At 40.8% G+C, this 18,240-nt stretch overlaps 2 protein-coding genes across 5 annotated transcripts in view; one reads left to right on the top strand and one right to left on the bottom strand.

Annotated features, from left to right (window-relative positions):
• Positions 1 to 18,240, bottom strand: part of zgc:66433 (uncharacterized protein LOC321250 homolog) — a 143,218-nt gene that overhangs the window by 50,909 nt on the left and 74,069 nt on the right. The window lies entirely within an intron of this gene.
• ids (iduronate 2-sulfatase) lies at positions 1,313 to 16,001 on the top strand. The gene is made up of 13 exons (XM_053428689.1): positions 1,313 to 1,481; positions 2,487 to 2,623; positions 2,737 to 2,914; positions 3,141 to 3,229; positions 7,153 to 7,353; positions 8,540 to 8,710; positions 8,826 to 8,952; positions 9,408 to 9,578; positions 9,978 to 10,084; positions 11,725 to 11,841; positions 12,850 to 12,960; positions 13,120 to 13,245; positions 13,924 to 16,001. Exons 1-13 carry the CDS (start codon positions 1,406 to 1,408, stop codon positions 14,002 to 14,004), a joined length of 1,692 nt encoding a protein of 563 aa, XP_053284664.1. The 5' UTR covers positions 1,313 to 1,405; the 3' UTR covers positions 14,005 to 16,001.

Below are 18,240 nucleotides of genomic sequence, written 5' to 3'. Positions count from 1 at the left end.
TTGCTTATCGTGCAAGGGCCCTCACAGTTAGGGGGATCTTCTTCCTTGTGTCCTTTTGGTTTGTCAGTTATTTACCATTAGTTGTTTGTTAGCTCCACAACATAATCTCAGTCCCTGATTTGGTATTATTTCCAGTTTCTTTAGCTGTTTCATCATCAGCAAATACTAGTTTACCAATATCGGAACTTGTGTTTGAGAACGCATCATTAATCATGCTGGAAGAAAGTAAGGGGCTGATCACACTGGCCTGAGGAGTCCTGTTATCTACTTTATACCTGGTTGATATTGTTGTTCCCATCTTCAACTAAATATATTTATCAAACTAAAATGTTCAATCCAATTAAAAATGATTTAAGTTATCCCATTTCATCTACTTTCATCATTAAACCCTCTTTCCGTACCATATCATAAGCCTTCTGATCGTCAAAGGACCCTGCCATTACAAATTCTTTATTAATTTAGGCTTTCCTAGTTTCTGTCTTTAAACAGATGACTGGATCCATTGTTCGCCTCCCTTCACTAAAACCACTCTGATAAGGAGATAACAAGCTCCTGGACTGTTATTCTCTCAGTGATCATCCTTTCCATCATTTTCCCAATCTGTGATCTAAGTGCAAGTGGTCTGTAGCTTGTTGGATTTGTCTGGTCCCTTCCTGCTTTTATTATAGGTATGATGACTGCTGCTTTCCAGCTGGTGAGTACTCTCCCTCTTCCCATATTTTATTACATCTCCCTAAAAGTTTGTTTTCTCTCTGCTTTCCCAGATGTTTTAACATTATATAACAGATTTGTTCTTTCCCTTGAGATGTTAAACCAGTTTTTCCTACGGCTCTCCTCATCTCTTGTAAAGTAAAAGGTGCATCCATCACACCACTTTTAGTTTCTCTTCTCTGTCTATTCCCTGGATTTGCTTGTGTAGTTTCTTCCCTCCCTCGCTTCCTGTCCTCGGTTAGATTGTCAGAACTCCAACTTTGAATATTGGATACCGCCACTCTCTTCGGAGTCCCCTCCTCGTATTCATCAGTCCCAAGGAGTTGGTACAGAATTCCCTCCAACTTTCTCTTTTTGCTTTCTTCACAGCTTTCCCTACTCGAGCCTGTGTCCTTTTATGTTCAATTAGCTTCTTAAAATTATTTAAAGCTCCATAAAGGAACCACACACAGTTCAGTGTCAGTCCACTGTCATCTCCATTAATCAATTAGCCCCTGCTATTAAAAGTGATTGACGCACCATTTAACTAATATGATTACCGGGCTGGGGCGGGGCGACTGTTAAACCAGCCAATGAGCAGCCTCTGCCCAGGGACGTGTAATTCAGGAAGTGATTTAAAGCGGACGCGCTGCTGTGTGTTGACAGTGGAGCTGGAGAGAGAAACTGTGTGTTTCTTCGTTAATGACGAGCCAACATGAACCATCATGTCCGCTTCTGTGTTCTCCTGCTGGCTCTTCTTCTTCTTCCTCCTGCTGCTGTCTCCAGAAGAGGTAGCGCTACTTCTCAGGCTCACTTCAGTGCATGGCTGCTGTTGGTGGTTGTGTTCAGGTTGATAAACAGTAAATCTCAGCATCTAGCTGACACGAGCCTTATTGGCTGCTCGCTTATTTCATTGCCTGTTGTTTTAGTGGCTGCAGCTCGAGTTAACGACATTAACTCGCTCACTGAAGGCTGCTTTGTTCGACTCGTGGACTTTCTGTCCAGCCTGTGGTCAATGTTTCCTCTGATGCGTTTCCCTCAAACTCATGTTCACACAGTCCACTTGTCACTGTTCCTATAGGTTTAACAGCAAGTAGATGTTATTTGAATAATTCCACCCATCTCTGTTCTGTAGTTTCTCAGCAGTGATCTAGAAACCTGCCACAGATCACACTTTAAAAGATGAATCTAAACGCAGCCAAAACAGTAAACAATGTCAGGTTCGATTTTCATACTGTTTATCATAAACGTAAAGAATTGCACCATTGGGCTGTACAGTCCTGGCAAAGGAAGAAAACACATGCATGGATAGGATGTACAATGTTGGAAATAAAATCTGTAGAAAAGAGGAACCGTAAAAGGCATAAAAGCGAAGTTAAAGGAGCTACAGTTAGGATTTATCCATTATTTAAAAAGTAGTAAAGGGTTGAATTAAATACTTAATAAGGAATTTTTAAAGCAGGATTAAAAATGTGGTACTTCAAAGTAGATTTAAAACTAGAATCCCATTCAGTACGTTTATGCCTCTGTCAAGGTCCAACAGTCCCCTTATGAATCTCACAAAGAACTTCTTTCCTGACCCATACCACAACCTTCCAGTTGGTGGTAATCTGTCCTGTAGTTACCTGTAGCCAACTACCAGACAAACAAACAAACATGGACAAAAATAAAGCAATCTGTGATATAACAAGGGGCTCAACCATGAAGACATTGTAAACAAAAAATAGAATTTCCAGGGGATCTGCCACAATGGGAATGATGTGTTGTGTTTTATTCTGAAATAACTTTGTTTACAGACAGAAAGAACGTCCTGTTGATCGTGGCAGACGACCTGCGGACATCCCTGGGTTGCTACGGAGACCCTGTGGTAAAATCGCCAAACATTGACCAGTTGGCGTCCAAGAGCCAAGTTTTTCTCAATGCATACGCACAGGTCAGTATGCTCCCTGTCACACGCTGTAGAAGCAGCTCACTCAGTTTTGATCTGAGACTAATCAAATCGTACAACCTCAAGGAAATCTTAGAATGTGTATTTTTTCCTCCCAGCAAGCCGTGTGTGCTCCCAGTCGAACATCCATGTTGACCAGCCGCAGACCAGACACCACCAGGCTCTACGACTTCAACTCCTACTGGAGAACCCACTCTGGAAATTACACCACTCTGCCTCAGTACTTCAAATCCATAGGCTACTTCACCGCGTCTGTGGGCAAGGTTTTTCATCCAGGTCAGGTTAATAGTATAAGGTTTTCATGAAAATCCAAATAGAGGGATAAAATAAAATTGTCATGCTCAGGGTTACATGGCATTAATTTAAGGAGATCCCTGGATTAATGATGAGCCTGTTCTGGATCTCCGAGGAGATTCCATTCTAAATGATTCAGTTGTTTACTCCGGACACTAGGCATTTTGTGTCTATGGTTGTGACAAATGTTGTGTTGTTCTCTCTTTAGGAATCGCCTCTAACCACTCAGATGACTACCCATACAGCTGGTCCATCCCTGCATACCACCCAGCCTCATTTCATTTTGAGAAAAAAAAGGTACAAATAGGAAAACAGCATCTCTTACACATTTCCACTCTAAATTGGGGTTGGTAATCCTGGAAAATCTAGGCTGCACTTACCATAAATTTATAATAGCGACAGACAGATATGCCAGTCAGTCATTTTATCCAGTACGAAGGAAGTTATTGGTCGTGTTTATGAACTTGAACATTTCAACAAATTGTATTGATTTTTAGAAACAAATGACCAACTCTACATTTAGTAATCATACAACAGCTTGAAGTGATGCAGGCCAACCAAGCTGCCTGGAGGCTGATGTCAAACATTCTCAGTTCGTCAATCCTCTTCATCAAAACTACCAGTTGGTCTCTCTCTGTCTCTCTCTCTGGTAGCTAATGGTTGTAAATGGTAGTTAAATTTAAGTAGTTATAACTGAACTTTGCAGCTGTCCACTGTAACTCAGTGGAAAAGCAGCATCTGCTCCGTATGAGTTGGGAGCAGCAGAGGCTTTGTTATTATGTCGCACTTTGTCACGAATCTTTGGAACATGTGCACCTCTATCATGAGAGTTAATGGGCGTCTATACCAATAACCATCAGTCAACGCAACAACTATAATTACAACAACAGTGGTTAATGGCATCTTTTAGATCGTTTTCAGAGTTAACTAATATGATTATCGGGCGAGGGCGGGGCGACTGTTAAATATTATCATTATTATTATTATTTTAGTTATCATTCTTGCTATGGATGTCTTTTTAGCATCAGATATTTCACCTTCAGAGGTGGGTTGAACATCTACCATGCACTGATGGATAAATAATCAAATTCACCATCAACCCAACAGTAAATCATTACTTCCACCAAGATCTAGTGAAGATATGCTGCTTATATCCTCCCCGGCTGGAGCTCTGCGTCTGACTCTTCAACAATTGAAAATCCAAAGTCTGAATTTTCTTTGCTGGATCTCTCAGTGAATTAATCTTTTTAACTGATAGAAACTGGAAGTAGATGATGTATATCTGCTTGATCCTTTCCAGAGCTGTCTCTGAAAAATGTAAATCATTTCCTGTGAGGTCTGCGCCTGTGATTGCATCACTTGAAGTTGCTTCTGTGTCAGAGTCGCTCACATGAATCACTCTGGGTGCAGACAGTCATGGGCTCATGGGCTGCATTTGTGAAAGAGCTGGTGTCTCTGTGAGCAAGTGAAATTAAATGATATAGCGCTTGTCTGGGAGAGATTGTCAGCACTGATGGAACACTCCTTCCATCATGTCTTAATAATAAGAGCATTATTGTCCCCAGTGTCTTAACTGCTTCTTTCAACTGAGTAATGTATTCAAACAAACCACAGTTAAACTTTGGGGGTAAAACCAGAGTCTTTCTTTAACCCGTCTGGGTCTGATCATTTGTTTAATGAAACACTTTGAGGTTTTCTTCTCAGGACTAATCGGGCGATAGTCTGACCGAGGAAGCGCATTATAACTTCTATTGTGTTAGATGCACATTTACGTGGAAAAAGTTTGCTAGTGAAATACAGACCAAACATTACACATTCCAATCCCCACATTATCAATGGCTACAATAATATTACTATATTACATTATTTCTATAGCACTTATCTAAACACCGGGTCAAGAGTCGCGTGTGCTTCCAGTATTTCTACATATCACATTACATTTACATTTAAAAAATATAATTCTGTAAAATTGTATAGATTGGGGATATCACAGCTGTCTCTGGATTTAATAATTCCTGCAGTTTGGGATGATTGAAATACACACAGGCGATACAACAAGTTCCCTCACATTCTGACAATGTGAAGAACTTATTATAATTTTTTTGCCTCCACCGTTTTCTTTTTGTAGTTATTTTTATTTTAGGCACTGTTCTTTCTACAATGTATCATATGCACACCCTCTGTGTTTCTCCACCTCCACCTCACTGACACCTTCATGTCGGTGTCAGTTTCCCTTTTTCTTTTAATCGCTTGATCCCATGATTCACCATAGAAACCCAGTGGTTAGCAGGATAATTTCATATTCATTAGGCGATTTGTTTTGACTATTTACAGTTGAATGTGGGCGTGAAGAGGTGTGCTTACGCATGGTTTTATAATTTTATTTGCTTATGCCATTTTCGGATTTTGTCTACATGGACGCTTTTTGTATGAATCATACGCACTGTTTTATAAATGAGGCCCAAGATCTGTCTGCAAACACTGATCTGTGGAGACGGCATCATCATGAAACAATCAAATAAACCATAATCTGGGGGATTACAGCCAATACACTGTATGCATACTGACATTATTGACATAGAGACAGAACATTGTTAAATTAAAAAAATGGAGGGGAAAGGTACATGCGTTTTTATAATTAACAATTCAGTACATTGAAGCACTATTGTTAGATTTACTTAAAAAATGAGCAGGATGTTAAATCCTAAAGAATAAACGGAACATTTCTTCTGTGTGATTTACCAATAAACACAGATAATAAGAAGTATGTAACACAACTAAATACGTTGATAAGCTCTGTCTCATGTTGTGGCAGAGCCAAACCTAAGAGAATACAACTGACAGTTTTAACATCTGGCCTGAGGGATCTGATAGCAAGTTAAGTTTGACTGGACACATCTTATATCAGGTCTGAACAGGGTCTTTGTGACTTGCTGTTAAACATAGTGGATCATTTAGTCAGATATTTGCATAAGTACCGTTTTCTCCCTCTACCAGCTCCTGTTTGCTAGGTAGCCAGAACTTGAATGTTCCTCTTTAACCACTGAATGTATAGATGTTTGTTAAGAAATAACTATGCCATCAACTTAAAAGGTGATGACCATTTACATGCAAGCCTATGGAGATGATGCGTCAATGTTTTACAGCAGGGGTGTCCAAACTACGGCCCGCGGACCATCTGCGTCCTGCCATCCTTTTTAAATTGGCCCCTTTTTTTTTTTTTAAACTAACAATTTAGTAGCACTTAAATGACACTTAGTTATAGCATGTTGTAGTTTTGCCCTCTATTTTTGAATAAATTGTACTTTCTTGATTCTTGTTGTTCGGGGTTTGTACCCTCGGGTACCCTTGAATGCATTGATTGTAAATCGCTTTTGATAAAAGCTTCAGCTAAATGAATTGTAATGTAATGGACTATGGCCCACTGTATTGTACTTCTCAGTTTAGACACTAGGTGGCGCCAAATACACCCCTGACCTGTCAGCTGTCCCTCAGAACGCCGCCACGCCCCCCGCCCTGAGCGACGCAACGGTCCGCTCAAGGGCAGGGGGGCGTGGCGGCGTGAGTGGCCCAGACCTTCGAATTTTTTACTCTGTGGCCCTCGTGATAAAAAGTTTGGACACCCCTGCTCTACTGTGACATATTTATTTACTTGATTCTGCTGCCCCCTAGAGGTCATGTTTAAATGCCAGAACACTATCTATCTTATGATTGTAAGTACAGATGACAACACTCCCCTTAAAGTGAGGCGAACGTTTGAATCGTCACCTGCTGGCTTGCTGCAGTACAGGTCATACATTATGCCTCTCCCATGTTAGCAGATGGGACATTGATACAATTTCAGTTAGATAATTCTTTTCTCAAAGATGGTTTCTGTCAGGTTGGGTGTTTCTTGTCACACTGATGTTTTCTTTCTTTTTTCTGTAACTTTAGTTGTGAATTTAGTTATTTGTTATAAAAACTGGGTGAAAATTCATGATTGACAGCTGAGCCTGACTCGTGATTGGGCAAACACATGAATCAAAGGGCCCCATACAGGGATCTTTGATCACCAATCGTCCTACTGTATATTAATTTGAATGTGTCTGAAAGTTCAGGTTCCTTCGCTTCCGGTCCTCTTCTACATGGCGTCACTTCATCAAACACTGAAATGTAAATCACAGCAGTAACTATGCATAAAAGGTGACTTTTAGTAAATCGTATGAAAATCTTGTTTTCAGATGTGTAAAGGGGAGGACGGTAAACTGCACGCCAACCTGCTGTGTGCAGTGAATGTGACGGAGCAGCCTGGGGGAACCCTCCCTGACCTGGAGAGCACAGACGAGGCTGTCAGGTTACTGAAGAGCTGGGCCATGGATCATGTTCCCTTCTTCTTAGCCGTGGGATTTCACAAACCACACATTCCCTTCAGGATACCACAGGTACATGACTCAATATCAACACCCTCTGCGCAAAATGTTAGATAATAGTTAAACCAGTGTAGTTATATTTATTTATTAGTTTTACTGTATGATGTGAATGACTAACGTAAAGGTAAGCAGAGAAGGAGAATTACATGCTGTCTCTGAAGTGCATTAAATGAGAAGTGACCTGGATGTATAGGAGATGCAGTTTAGCATGAAGGAGGGACCGGGCATGATGCAGTGGAATATGAATGAGAGCAGAGATGGATGTCAGCGTGACAGAGAGGTTTCCCTCAGCGAGGGAGTCGAGAGATGAAAAGTGGGGAAAGGTCAAACCAGCTCCACTGTGTTGACATGTGATTTATGGTACATGTGATTTAGCTCGAATCGTGTGGACGCACTCGGAGAACGGAGCAAAGAATGAAAAGATCAGTCTCTAGAACCATAACAATAAATCTAACCAAACAAACATCTGAGATCATATATTTTAATCATGACTCCTGTCTCCATTTGAAAAAGAGGAGTTTATTATTTTTTTTATTATCAGACCAGTTCTTTGCTTTTTGGCAGACACTTACTGTCAAGTATCGCGGTAATTGGATGCCAAGTAATGTTTTAGTAATCTTTGTTACACTTATGGTTTCCTCTATAAGCTAAGTCATTTCGATGAATGAAAGCAATAGTAGGGTAAAAGGCTAATACACAATAATTCTAATAGTTATAATAATATTTTAAGAATACTCATGAGTTAATGTCAGGATATAAAAGGATCACATTACACAATTATGCTCAAAATCCTTCTGCCCTTTTGTCTTCTGGTCTCGTCTTAAAAATAATTCTTCAAGTACCACGTTTTCACCCAAATGGCATATAAGAGAACTGAGAAGCATGTTCATGGCATATAAGATACAAAGTTTTAAAATTAAGAAAACATGGGTATTAGATGAGATGTCTTTTTAAAGACAGCCTCTTGTTTTCAGCCTTCACCTGTGAATTATCAGAAGTCCCAGCCACAGAGACGTGAGCCTTCTCACACTAAATGTAGGAGTTTGGATGTGATGCTTAAATCAAACCTGTAATTAGCAGGAAGCCAATGTGGAAAAACTAAAACTGGGAGAACGTGTAAGCTATGTTTTGTTCTGGATCACTTGGGAGTCCCTGCCTTTTATTAAACACCACTTTGAAACGTGTTGCATATTTACAGGAGTACCTGAGACTTTATCCTTTAGAGGAAATGACCCTGGCCCCTGACCCCAATGTCCCAAAGCTCCTCCCCCCTGTGGCCTACAACCCATGGACCGACGTGAGAAAGCGCGACGACGTCCAAAAACTAAACATCAGCTTTCCTTACGGACCAATTCCGAAAGACTTCCAGGTTTGAGCTGCCTGCTTTCAGCACTTTAAAACAATTTATAACATTCTAACATCTTCATGTCTGGGCTCCTGGAACCAGACAGTTAAACACTGGTGTTCTGTACCTTGTGTTGCAGCTGCGTCTCCGTCAGCACTACTTTGCTGCTGTGTCCTACATGGACGCTCAGGTTGGACGGCTGCTCAGTACTCTGGACGATCTCAGGCTGGCTGACGACACTATGGTGGTGTTCACCTCAGATCATGGTCAGTATACACAAGGAGGAAGGCTGAGGAAGGCTACAGTGCTGCTGTGTATTTATACGTATATATGTACTTTCAGGGTTTTTGTAAAACAAATCACTCGCATGCGAGTTTTTAGGGAGGTGGAGATTTTGTAACCTTTCAAAAATATCCACTTTTGGCTGTTGTGTTCCACCACCAGATGGCAGTGTTGTAACAGCATATTGTTTACCTGGTTTGCTCCATAGTTAAAATCTTTTTCTGCACCACCTCCTTTATTTTAAAAATCTTTTACTGACTCGGAAACTCAATTTCTTTTAATGTCTCCTATAAGATGACTGAGAAAAACATTATGAAAATTAATTTCCTCAACCTTCTCTCCATCCGTGATGTGATTTGTATGATACAGATTTATTGACTTGGTTCTCTTTTGTCTTTCTAACATCTTTCTTTGTCTCTCTTTGTCCTTGTTGTTGCAGGTTGGTCATTAGGAGAACACGGAGAATGGGCTAAATACTCTAATTTCGATGTGTCGACACGTGTCCCTCTCATCTTTTACGTCCCTGGTGTCACAACACGCCCGGATTTGCAGGGAGCGTCCCCTTTCCCCTTTATTGATGCCTTAACCAAATCAGAGTACAGCTTTAAGAGTGAGACCCTCCACTGACATCAAATTCATTTCTATTAATAACATGTACATTTCTTCTTTCTAAAGGCACCATGAATGTCAAGTCAAATGGAGCTCAAATTTGATTTCATCTTTTGATTTTAATTGGTCACATAAACCTTGTTGAAACATTTATTAATATGCCATCTTGACTTTAATGAAGTCTTTGATATACACGGAGAAATTCAAAAGTATTTAGACAAGGATACACTTTGATATTTAGCCTCTAGACAGTTTTTACTTCAAATGGTGCAATAATGATGAAATTGCAGTGCAGGATGTCGAGTAAAATTTAGTGGATGTCTTGACTAATTTGCTCTCAGTGGTTCATAAAAAAAGAAAGAAGAGTTTTCTTTAATTGGCTGGCCCTTCTCTCTTCCAGATGACAGAGTTAGAAGAAACGTGGTGGAGCTGGTGGATGTTTTTCCCACAGTCGCCTACATGGCCGGACTCCGCGCACCTGAACCTTGTGCTGATGTTTCTTTCCAGGTATTAAAGGATGAAAGTGAATTTTTAGAGAGTAGACACTTGTTACCAAAGCTACTACTTGATTGGTCTCTCAGCCTTGATGGCAAAGTCTGTTCTGTTGCATTTGTTAGCTGCATTGCTGCAGGGAGGGCACAGTGCATTATATTTCAGGTTATGACTGAACTATCTGGACAACAATGATGAAACATGTTGACGCTGGTGATCCCCTGAGCTTTAACATTTGTAGTTTTTAGGGAAATGTCTCGGCAGGTTTTCATCATCAAGTTGTTCTGAAATTTAGTTAAAACGTTCAGGATGAATCTTAATAATTGCGTTGTTAACCTACTTTCACGTAGAGCCATTGTGTCAAAATTCTCATTTGTTCTATGATGAGAAAATACCTGCAAAACTAATCCCCACCAGCTTCAGATGTATGTTTGTCTTTATTTTGGTCTTTTTGTTGTTGGTGTTTAAATTTGCAAAGCTTTGCATTGTAATCTGCCAAACTGAAATGGTTAAACCTCATGCCTGCCGAGCATTAGCATGCAAGCATTTTCACAGTCAGACACCACAGAGCCTAACACTGTTCATCTCCCATTACTCAGACTGATGTTATGTATATGCACCTGAGTGGGAAACAACGTCTCACTTACTTATCAGAGTAAATAATTCGGGGGGGTTTCCTCGCAACTATGATGTTTTTACTTGGTAACAGTATAAAAGGTTAATCAAATACGTGGCATTACATTGTACATGTAACGCTGCCAGTTTAGGTAAAATCTAATAACACTATTACAAAGTTGTCTTGTGTATTTACATCATACAAAATGTTTCTAACAATGTTCAAACTCTGTGAAATCCCCAATTTTATTTAAGGGAATGGGACATTTCATTTTGGTCGCCTTTTAATTACATCATCCGCTTTACCTGTGGGTCAGGGGCAAATGAGCATGGACAGAGGGAAACACACAGATAGCCAATCAGCTGTGTTCTCCATTCCCTGTTTGTATAGGTCACTCGTAACACGATAATTATTGTTATTTGCTGCATTACTTTAATACATGACCTCTTCCGTGAAATGATTTGCACCCGAGTCGTGTCAGGTAGATTTTCACTGGCTGTGGTGGTAAAGACAACAAGCTTGCATGATCCCACGCTGTATTGCAACGTCAGCAAAATAGGTCTTATTGTTTTGATTGAGAGACCCCTAGTGGCCAAAATTGTGTGTTGTACGTTGAAGTTGATATTTATCCAGTGTAATTAACTTGTCTTAGGGGTTAATGTCTTGATAACACTGGTTTGTCAACATTGTCATCGTGAGCATGTTTACTCAAAGCAACACAGTACAGCCTCACAGAGCTGCTAGCATGGCTGCACACGTTTGAGTCACTGTGGCTGATGAGTGTTCAGTGAAGAAGACCTTGTTAATCAAAGTGTACAAAAACAATAGAAAAAAGAATGTGATCTGAGGTCCAGGAAAGAACATGGTTCTGATTCCAAGAGATTTTTCCGAGACATTTCAGGCGTCTTGGTACAGAACAACCTGACCAAACAAAATGAATCAGGAAGTAAACACTCCATAAACATGTCCAACATGAACGTGATCTTATTGGCTGCGACATTTATTTCCTTCACTCTGCAGCCTGTTCTCTTGCTTTCAGGAGGAGCTGTGCACAGAGGGAGACAACCTGGCCTACACGTTCCGTCACAGAGAGAGAGGAGAGGACGAGGAAGCGGTATCTTTCAGCCAGTACCCTCGACCTGCTGATACACCACAGGTACCTGAGCTTGAGTGTCTAGAAAAGTGAGTTTAACAGCCTTCACGAGCTGGTGTCAGGTAAAATCATTACGTTTTCCATCAGTCAGAAAGCTAAGACAGAGAGTATTGGGGCCAGATTGAAGAAAAAACCTTTTGACTTAATATTGTAAGAATAAAGTTATGATTCAATGAGGTGGGAAAAATTTGCAATGTTTCACGAATAAGGGAAACATGTTTTTAGGAAATAATCGGTAAAGAGAACCAGTGCTCACTGGAGCTCCTTTCCTCTGGGTTCTAAAATCCTGATCCAATCTCGAAAAACTCTGAAATTCCTGTGAATGTTTCCCAGATGTAACAAACTCCAGCCTCACAGTCGATCACTTCCAAACTCTGATTCTTTCTTCAGAATAGACACCATTTTTTCCACTATCTTTTCAAAAAGTTATTTGTGAATTTTATTCTAAAGAGTAATTTAAGACGCTCCACATCCTTTTTTACACAGGTGACAGACTAAAATGACACAACCTTAAATGATTACCTTATTCTTATAAGTATTTAATTGTAATACTATGAGATCAATGTGATCATATTAGGACTTAACTCTTGTAATTTTGTGACTTTACTTTATTATAGTAATGTTTAAAATGTACTATTATGCCTTTATTCTCAAAATGTCAGCTAGATTTTTTTTTTTCACATTAAGTGACCCTAATACTAGGAAGCATCAAATCGAACAGGTATATATTTAATTTAAAAATGAGCCACACTGATTAAACATGACTGTGGTGACACTGTCACTCTTTGAACCTCTCTGGTTTGTACAAGAGCTGCCAGCTCCAATCACAGTCTCTGAATGAAAATGTCCAAGTGAGTGATACAGCACCTGCTGTAGGTTCATCTCTGTCCAGCTTGGCAGACCTGACATCAGCTCATCGTCCGGCTCGCAGGAGGAGTTGGCAGCTGCACATCTGACCACGCTGAAAGAGTGAGATCTGTGCTAATATTAAGTGGAATGTTCTTCTGTTAGGTGAACTCGGACCTCCCTGACCTTCAAGACATAAAGGTCATGGGTTACTCTCTACGCACCTGGGACTACAGATACACACTGTGGCTGGGATTCAACCCGAAAACATTTCAGGTAGGTGTTTCACTGACCTGCGCCGCATCACATCTCTCGTCTGTCACTTTGTACTGTCTTTGTTGGATCCATCCATCTTTTCTGGCTCAATGTGTTGAGACGTTTTCAATGACGGTAACAAATGATAGTTGGCTGATATCCATATGTCTCTACATGCAGGTGAATGTGACTGACGTCCATGCTGGAGAGTTGTACATGTTAGCAGACGACCCCGGGCAGGATAAGAACGTGTACAGTGACGAGGATCACAGTGTGATCATGAGAAAGATGACCAGCCTGCCTCATGTGAGTTTGAATTCATTGAAGTCAATAAATAAATGGATTGTTTCTGAATTAATTTCAACGGCTATGGTGCAAATGAAAGTGACGTCATGCTGAGTGTAACATCATCTAGTTTGACCAGTTTGGTGGTGGGTCAGTGATGGTCTTGGGAGAAATATCCTTGGAGGGTCAGACGGATCTCCATGTCATAGCCAACGGTTCCCTGACTCCTGTTAGGTACTGGGATAAAACCCTCACTGGGTGGTCAGACCTGACACCGGACTGTATACAGGCACACACAGGCCGTACGCACCTGAGTCACATTATGAGTTGGATCAGCCTCGATAAAAAATAAATAAATGATACTTTGATTTTCGGTCTGGTTTTGAATCCAGCCCTCAATAGCGTGATGATTTTGGTTTCCATTGACTGTTGTTACGTCATTTAGTTCTCAACAAATTTGTGATTTTAAGTGTATTTCATACCCTATATACTGGACTCATTGTTTCCCACAATGCATTGTGAAAAGTAGTGGTCACCAACTAAGCTAACCAACTTATGTGGATGAGTTCACTATATAGTACTCTCCATAGAAGTCCCTCTATAGTGAAGTAGGTGTTAGAGAGTAAGTAGTTATTTCCCTCATTCATTCTTTATTTTATTCATTTACTTACTTGTTTACTTCTTTCCTGACTCGTCCAGACTGTGACTCTGCAGACAAGAATGAAGCTGCAGCTCCTCTACCTCACAGCAGGGATGAAGAGGAACAGTGGGAAGGCGTGATGACGAGTATACACTACAGCAGATGGACGGATGAGGACAAGTACAAAGGGAAGATGGATGGATGAAAAACTTTGTCTGGAAGGGCGGAATTCCTCGGATAATTATTTTAACACAACACATACTTGATTCTCTAGTCTCTGCTATCACCATTAATCTTTAAAGCTCAGTTCTTCAGGCTCATGTTCCGAGTTAAGAACTCGTCAGCGGACGGACCTGGAGTGAAGTGAACAAAAGAGCATATTGTTAGTTTCAAAACGTTTCAACCTTTGAAGGAGTTTAGCAAAGAAATCATTTACATTTTGACAAAGGGAAACATCCAAATGGGAACAGAAACCTTTTCCTCTAACGAAACAGAACCAGTGTGTTCAGTGACTGGCCTCTTCACTCATGTCTATATCTAATAACTTGTGTGGAGGAAATGTTTGCAAGTGCAAAACCATATACCCGTGAGGAATCCTTTCCAATCTGCGTGCACGACCTGCGAGGGACTGTCGGGCTGTGTTGATCAGTTTCGAGCACATGGTTTGGTACTGATCTCAGACCGTGCTCGTCAAACTGCAGTTCTGCACATGGAGCAAAAATGCCCCCTCGTGAGGGTTGGGGTTGCTCTCAACTTACAAACGCCGATCTGTGCGTTTGCAGATTAGAACCTCTCTCGTGAGTGTGGGTCTTTTTCGTGCGTGAATTTTGACACTAAATACAAAATATCATTTCAAATTTCAGTTGCAGGTTTTTTTGTGTTTGAGGGATACACATATTTGCTCTTCGAGTTGTGTGAAAACTATCACTAGGCAGGTAAGCTTAGCTTGAACACAAATGCAAAAATATTATCAGTTTCTACGAAAATGCAGTACTTGTTGAAATTCTTATATTTCAGCTTCATGCATTGGTTCAGCAACTGCGATACATATTTTAAATAGTAATCTTCCGACGCGTGTACAGAGCCTGGCTAGCTGTTTCCTCAGGACTATGTCTTTATGCCGAGCTTATCGTGAGATAATAAGGCTGAAATTGAGTGTTCACATATGAAAGAAGTATAGATGTAATGCTGGACGCACAGCCTCATGAGGGACGGCTCTGATTGGCCGTGAATTCACCACCTCCTCTGTGAGCATGATTACATCACACTTTACGAGGCTTTTCATCTGAGGGAATATTGATGAGACCTGAGGAATTAGATCTTTTGATTAATAGTGATACCAATTTCCTTTTTTCTGGATCAAGTGTTCTTCAGCGTATTGATCGTTCAGTCAGCATCAGGTGTCGTCTCCACTTTAAAGCCCATCAGCTAAGGAGGGCTTGACTAGTTCTGTACAGTGGTGTGAAACAAAATGACATTTCTATTTGCACTTGACGTCCCTTCAGATATTTGCCTCTCTCCTTGTAAACAGTCTGTTCAGATCAATTTGTGGACTTCAAATGAAGTGAGTCAAAGCCCTAATGATTCAACGCCAATGAAACTGAGCGTTTTACTGCTGCTCCAATGCGTGAACATTTTTGTGCTGTGGTAATTTTAGAAGTCATTTCAGCTTGAATTTCAGGTTCAGCGATGAATCAAAGGGATTTGGTTTAGAGGACTTGTATTGTGGGCCGCACTGTCCTCGTGTTAATGGGATACAGTTGAATCATGATATCAGCGGGGCTCTTATTGTATGTGAGGATGTTGGGGGGGGGATTGAAATGATTTGGTTCATTTTTGCCTGGTTTCCTCTGATCAGTGGAAATCATTGTTGAGAGAATTTATTTCTTCCCAGGTTGACTTCGTTGCACTTGTGAGGATTTTCCAGTGTTTTGCTGTTGAGTCTGTGTCCTGTTACTTTAACATGTGGAAAAATGGACATAATGTGTACTGTCCATACACATACCGACAATGGGGAAAAATCTATTTAAACTTGAGTGTGGTTTGCGGTTGAGCCTCTTTAAGCTCCATGTTTCTGAAGGGAAAATGAAAAATAAATGTAATAATAAATCTTGAGCTTGGCAAGAACACATTCAAATATTTGTCACTTTTTGTAAAAAAAAAAAAGAAGTTTTTCTATAATGCAAGGAGCAGAAGTTGACTGTTTTTGTAACCTATGATCACTACCTTCTCCAGTGTTTGTGTCCTGCAGAAACACACACACACACACACCCTGCTGCTCTGCTGTAGTGTTTTTTTTTTGTGTGCTCACCCTCAGCAGAAGTGTAAAGCTGCAGAGAAGAGTAAGCTCCTCGGGGACCTTGCCAGTGTATTCAGTGTTTTCTCTCCTTCCTCCCTCCTTCTGTTGTTTCCTCTGGAGCCGACTATGCACATGGCTGCACTCTCTCTCTGGCTCTGGAAGAGTTTGGACCGAAATGAACAGTCGCTAATTTGTGTCGGATTCCACAGGGTCGGTCTTTCTCTGCAACACAAACGGTTAAAAGCCTTGTAATTGCATTCTGAAATATACTGGAGAATGAATTTCGTTTCATGGTTTTTGACTTTTTTATTTATTTATTTTTCTTTTACCCTTTTCAATTTACAGGCAATAAAGCAGAACGGTGTGTGGAGCTCAGTTTGAAGAGAACTCTGTATGTAACAAGTCAAAAAATCATTCCCAAAGACCAGAGAGGCTCCTGACATCTCTTCCTGTTTCAACATCCTCTAATTATTATCTCCCTTCTGTCAAAGGAGTGCCATTGTGCATTTCTTTATTATCTGTTTTTAATGGTATATGTAACGGAGCAGTAGCAGCATCTGATGGCTAAATTAAACCTGGGGCCAGTGCAATAGAGGTTTGCACACAAAGGTACTTGTTTTTTAACCACTAGTGGCACTAACGAATGTATTTTAAATGTGTATTTGTTCTGCCAAACCTTGATCACTTCCAGGTTGCGCTGGCTGCATGATAGTTCATAAACTCCGCCTCCTCCATGTTAGCAGATGGGACATGGACTAAACTATATAGTCAAAGTAAACAAACACATTTTTTGTATGGTATGGTTTCTGTTATTATAGGTATTTGTTATCACATATGTGTTATTAGTTGGCTGATGCTTTAAAAACAGGTTGTAAAATCATGATGAGACTGACTCCCTTTAGTGTGTATCAGTGGGACCTTTAGCTAGATAGATAGCTTTAGATACATTTATTGATCCAAGCACAATCACACGACATGCAGAGTAGGGAAATTTGTCTTCTGCTTTTGTCCCATCTGGTGAACATCACAGGACACACAGAGCAGTGGGCAGCTATGCGCATTGCCAGGGGAGTAAGGTGCCTTGTTCAGGGGCACTTAGACAGTGGGGGTAGGGAGAGTGCACTTTGGACTCTGGAACAGATCCGGCTGTTGTCCTGGCAGGTATGTTGTATTGTCACCGCGAAGAATCGAACCAGTGACCTTCCAGTCCGATGTCCGTAACTTTCTGCCCATAGTCCAATTATTGTGCCACTAGTCCGCCGCCTTGATACCAAAGCTCCAAAGATCGCCACTACACAGACACTATTTCTGGAAAGGAGAAATTAGAGAAGCTATATCAATATGAATGCAGGGGTAGAGAACATTTTTGGTTGCCTTGCTCATGGGCAGCTCTTCCCCTCGTCCAGTCTGGACTTTTATTTTGAAAGTGGGGCCAAGGTGTGAGTCAGCTGTAACCACTCTCCTCTGCCTGTATTCATGTCAGCCGATATATTTCTGCCTCAGTGGCTTTATCAGATCAATATTTATCATCCCAGGGTTCTCCGGCCACCACAAAATTGATATCATGGCAATTACATCTGTGTCTCACCCTCATCGTCTTCATCATTATGCCTCGTTCGCAGGTAATAGTATTACTGCTGCGGGCTCCTATTGTGGCAGGTCACACTGGCTTTCTGTTAACGTCGGCGACGTACACAATTACATTAGAGAGGGTGAGAGTATGTGTGTGTGTGTTTAAAAACAGCTTAGCTCAGCTGCATCAAGACTAGGGCTGGTCTCAAGTGTGTGTGTGTGTTTACTGTGGGTGAATGGATCCAGGAGTAGTAAACAAACTGTACTCTGCGTCCAAGGACTTGAAGTATTTTCTGCGCTTAATTAATTTTGTGGATAGGCTGTCTGCTTCTCAGTCTATAAGCTGCTCAGTCATTTATTTGGCCACTTTTACATTGTGGAGACCTGTGAGGAAAGCTGTAGTGTGTTGTAGCTATAAGTTCGTGGACAACTTTATCCGGAGACACAATCCTGACCTGCATTTCAATATAAGAGGAACAATAGCAGCCACTGTGACCTGTGCTAC

The sequence above is a fragment of the Pleuronectes platessa genome, chromosome 8, assembly GCF_947347685.1.
Source record: "Pleuronectes platessa chromosome 8, fPlePla1.1, whole genome shotgun sequence".
NCBI classification, from domain to species: domain Eukaryota; kingdom Metazoa; phylum Chordata; class Actinopteri; order Pleuronectiformes; family Pleuronectidae; genus Pleuronectes; species Pleuronectes platessa.
The sequence above is the reverse complement of the archived record's forward strand: the minus strand, read 5'-3'. Positions and strand labels throughout refer to the sequence as shown.

What these genes read in the sequence shown, in the direction of transcription:
- ids (XM_053428689.1), top strand. Translation starts at nt 1,406, where the DNA reads ATGAACCATCATGTCCGCTTCTGTGTTCTCCTGCTGGCTCTTCTTCTT. An exon ending in TGCTGCTGTCTCCAGAAGAG is followed by an intron (nt 1,482 to 2,486) that starts GTAGCGCTACTT and finishes CTTTGTTTACAG; the next exon opens with ACAGAAAGAACGTCCTGTTG. An exon ending in TTCTCAATGCATACGCACAG is followed by an intron (nt 2,624 to 2,736) that starts GTCAGTATGCTC and finishes TTTTCCTCCCAG; the next exon opens with CAAGCCGTGTGTGCTCCCAG.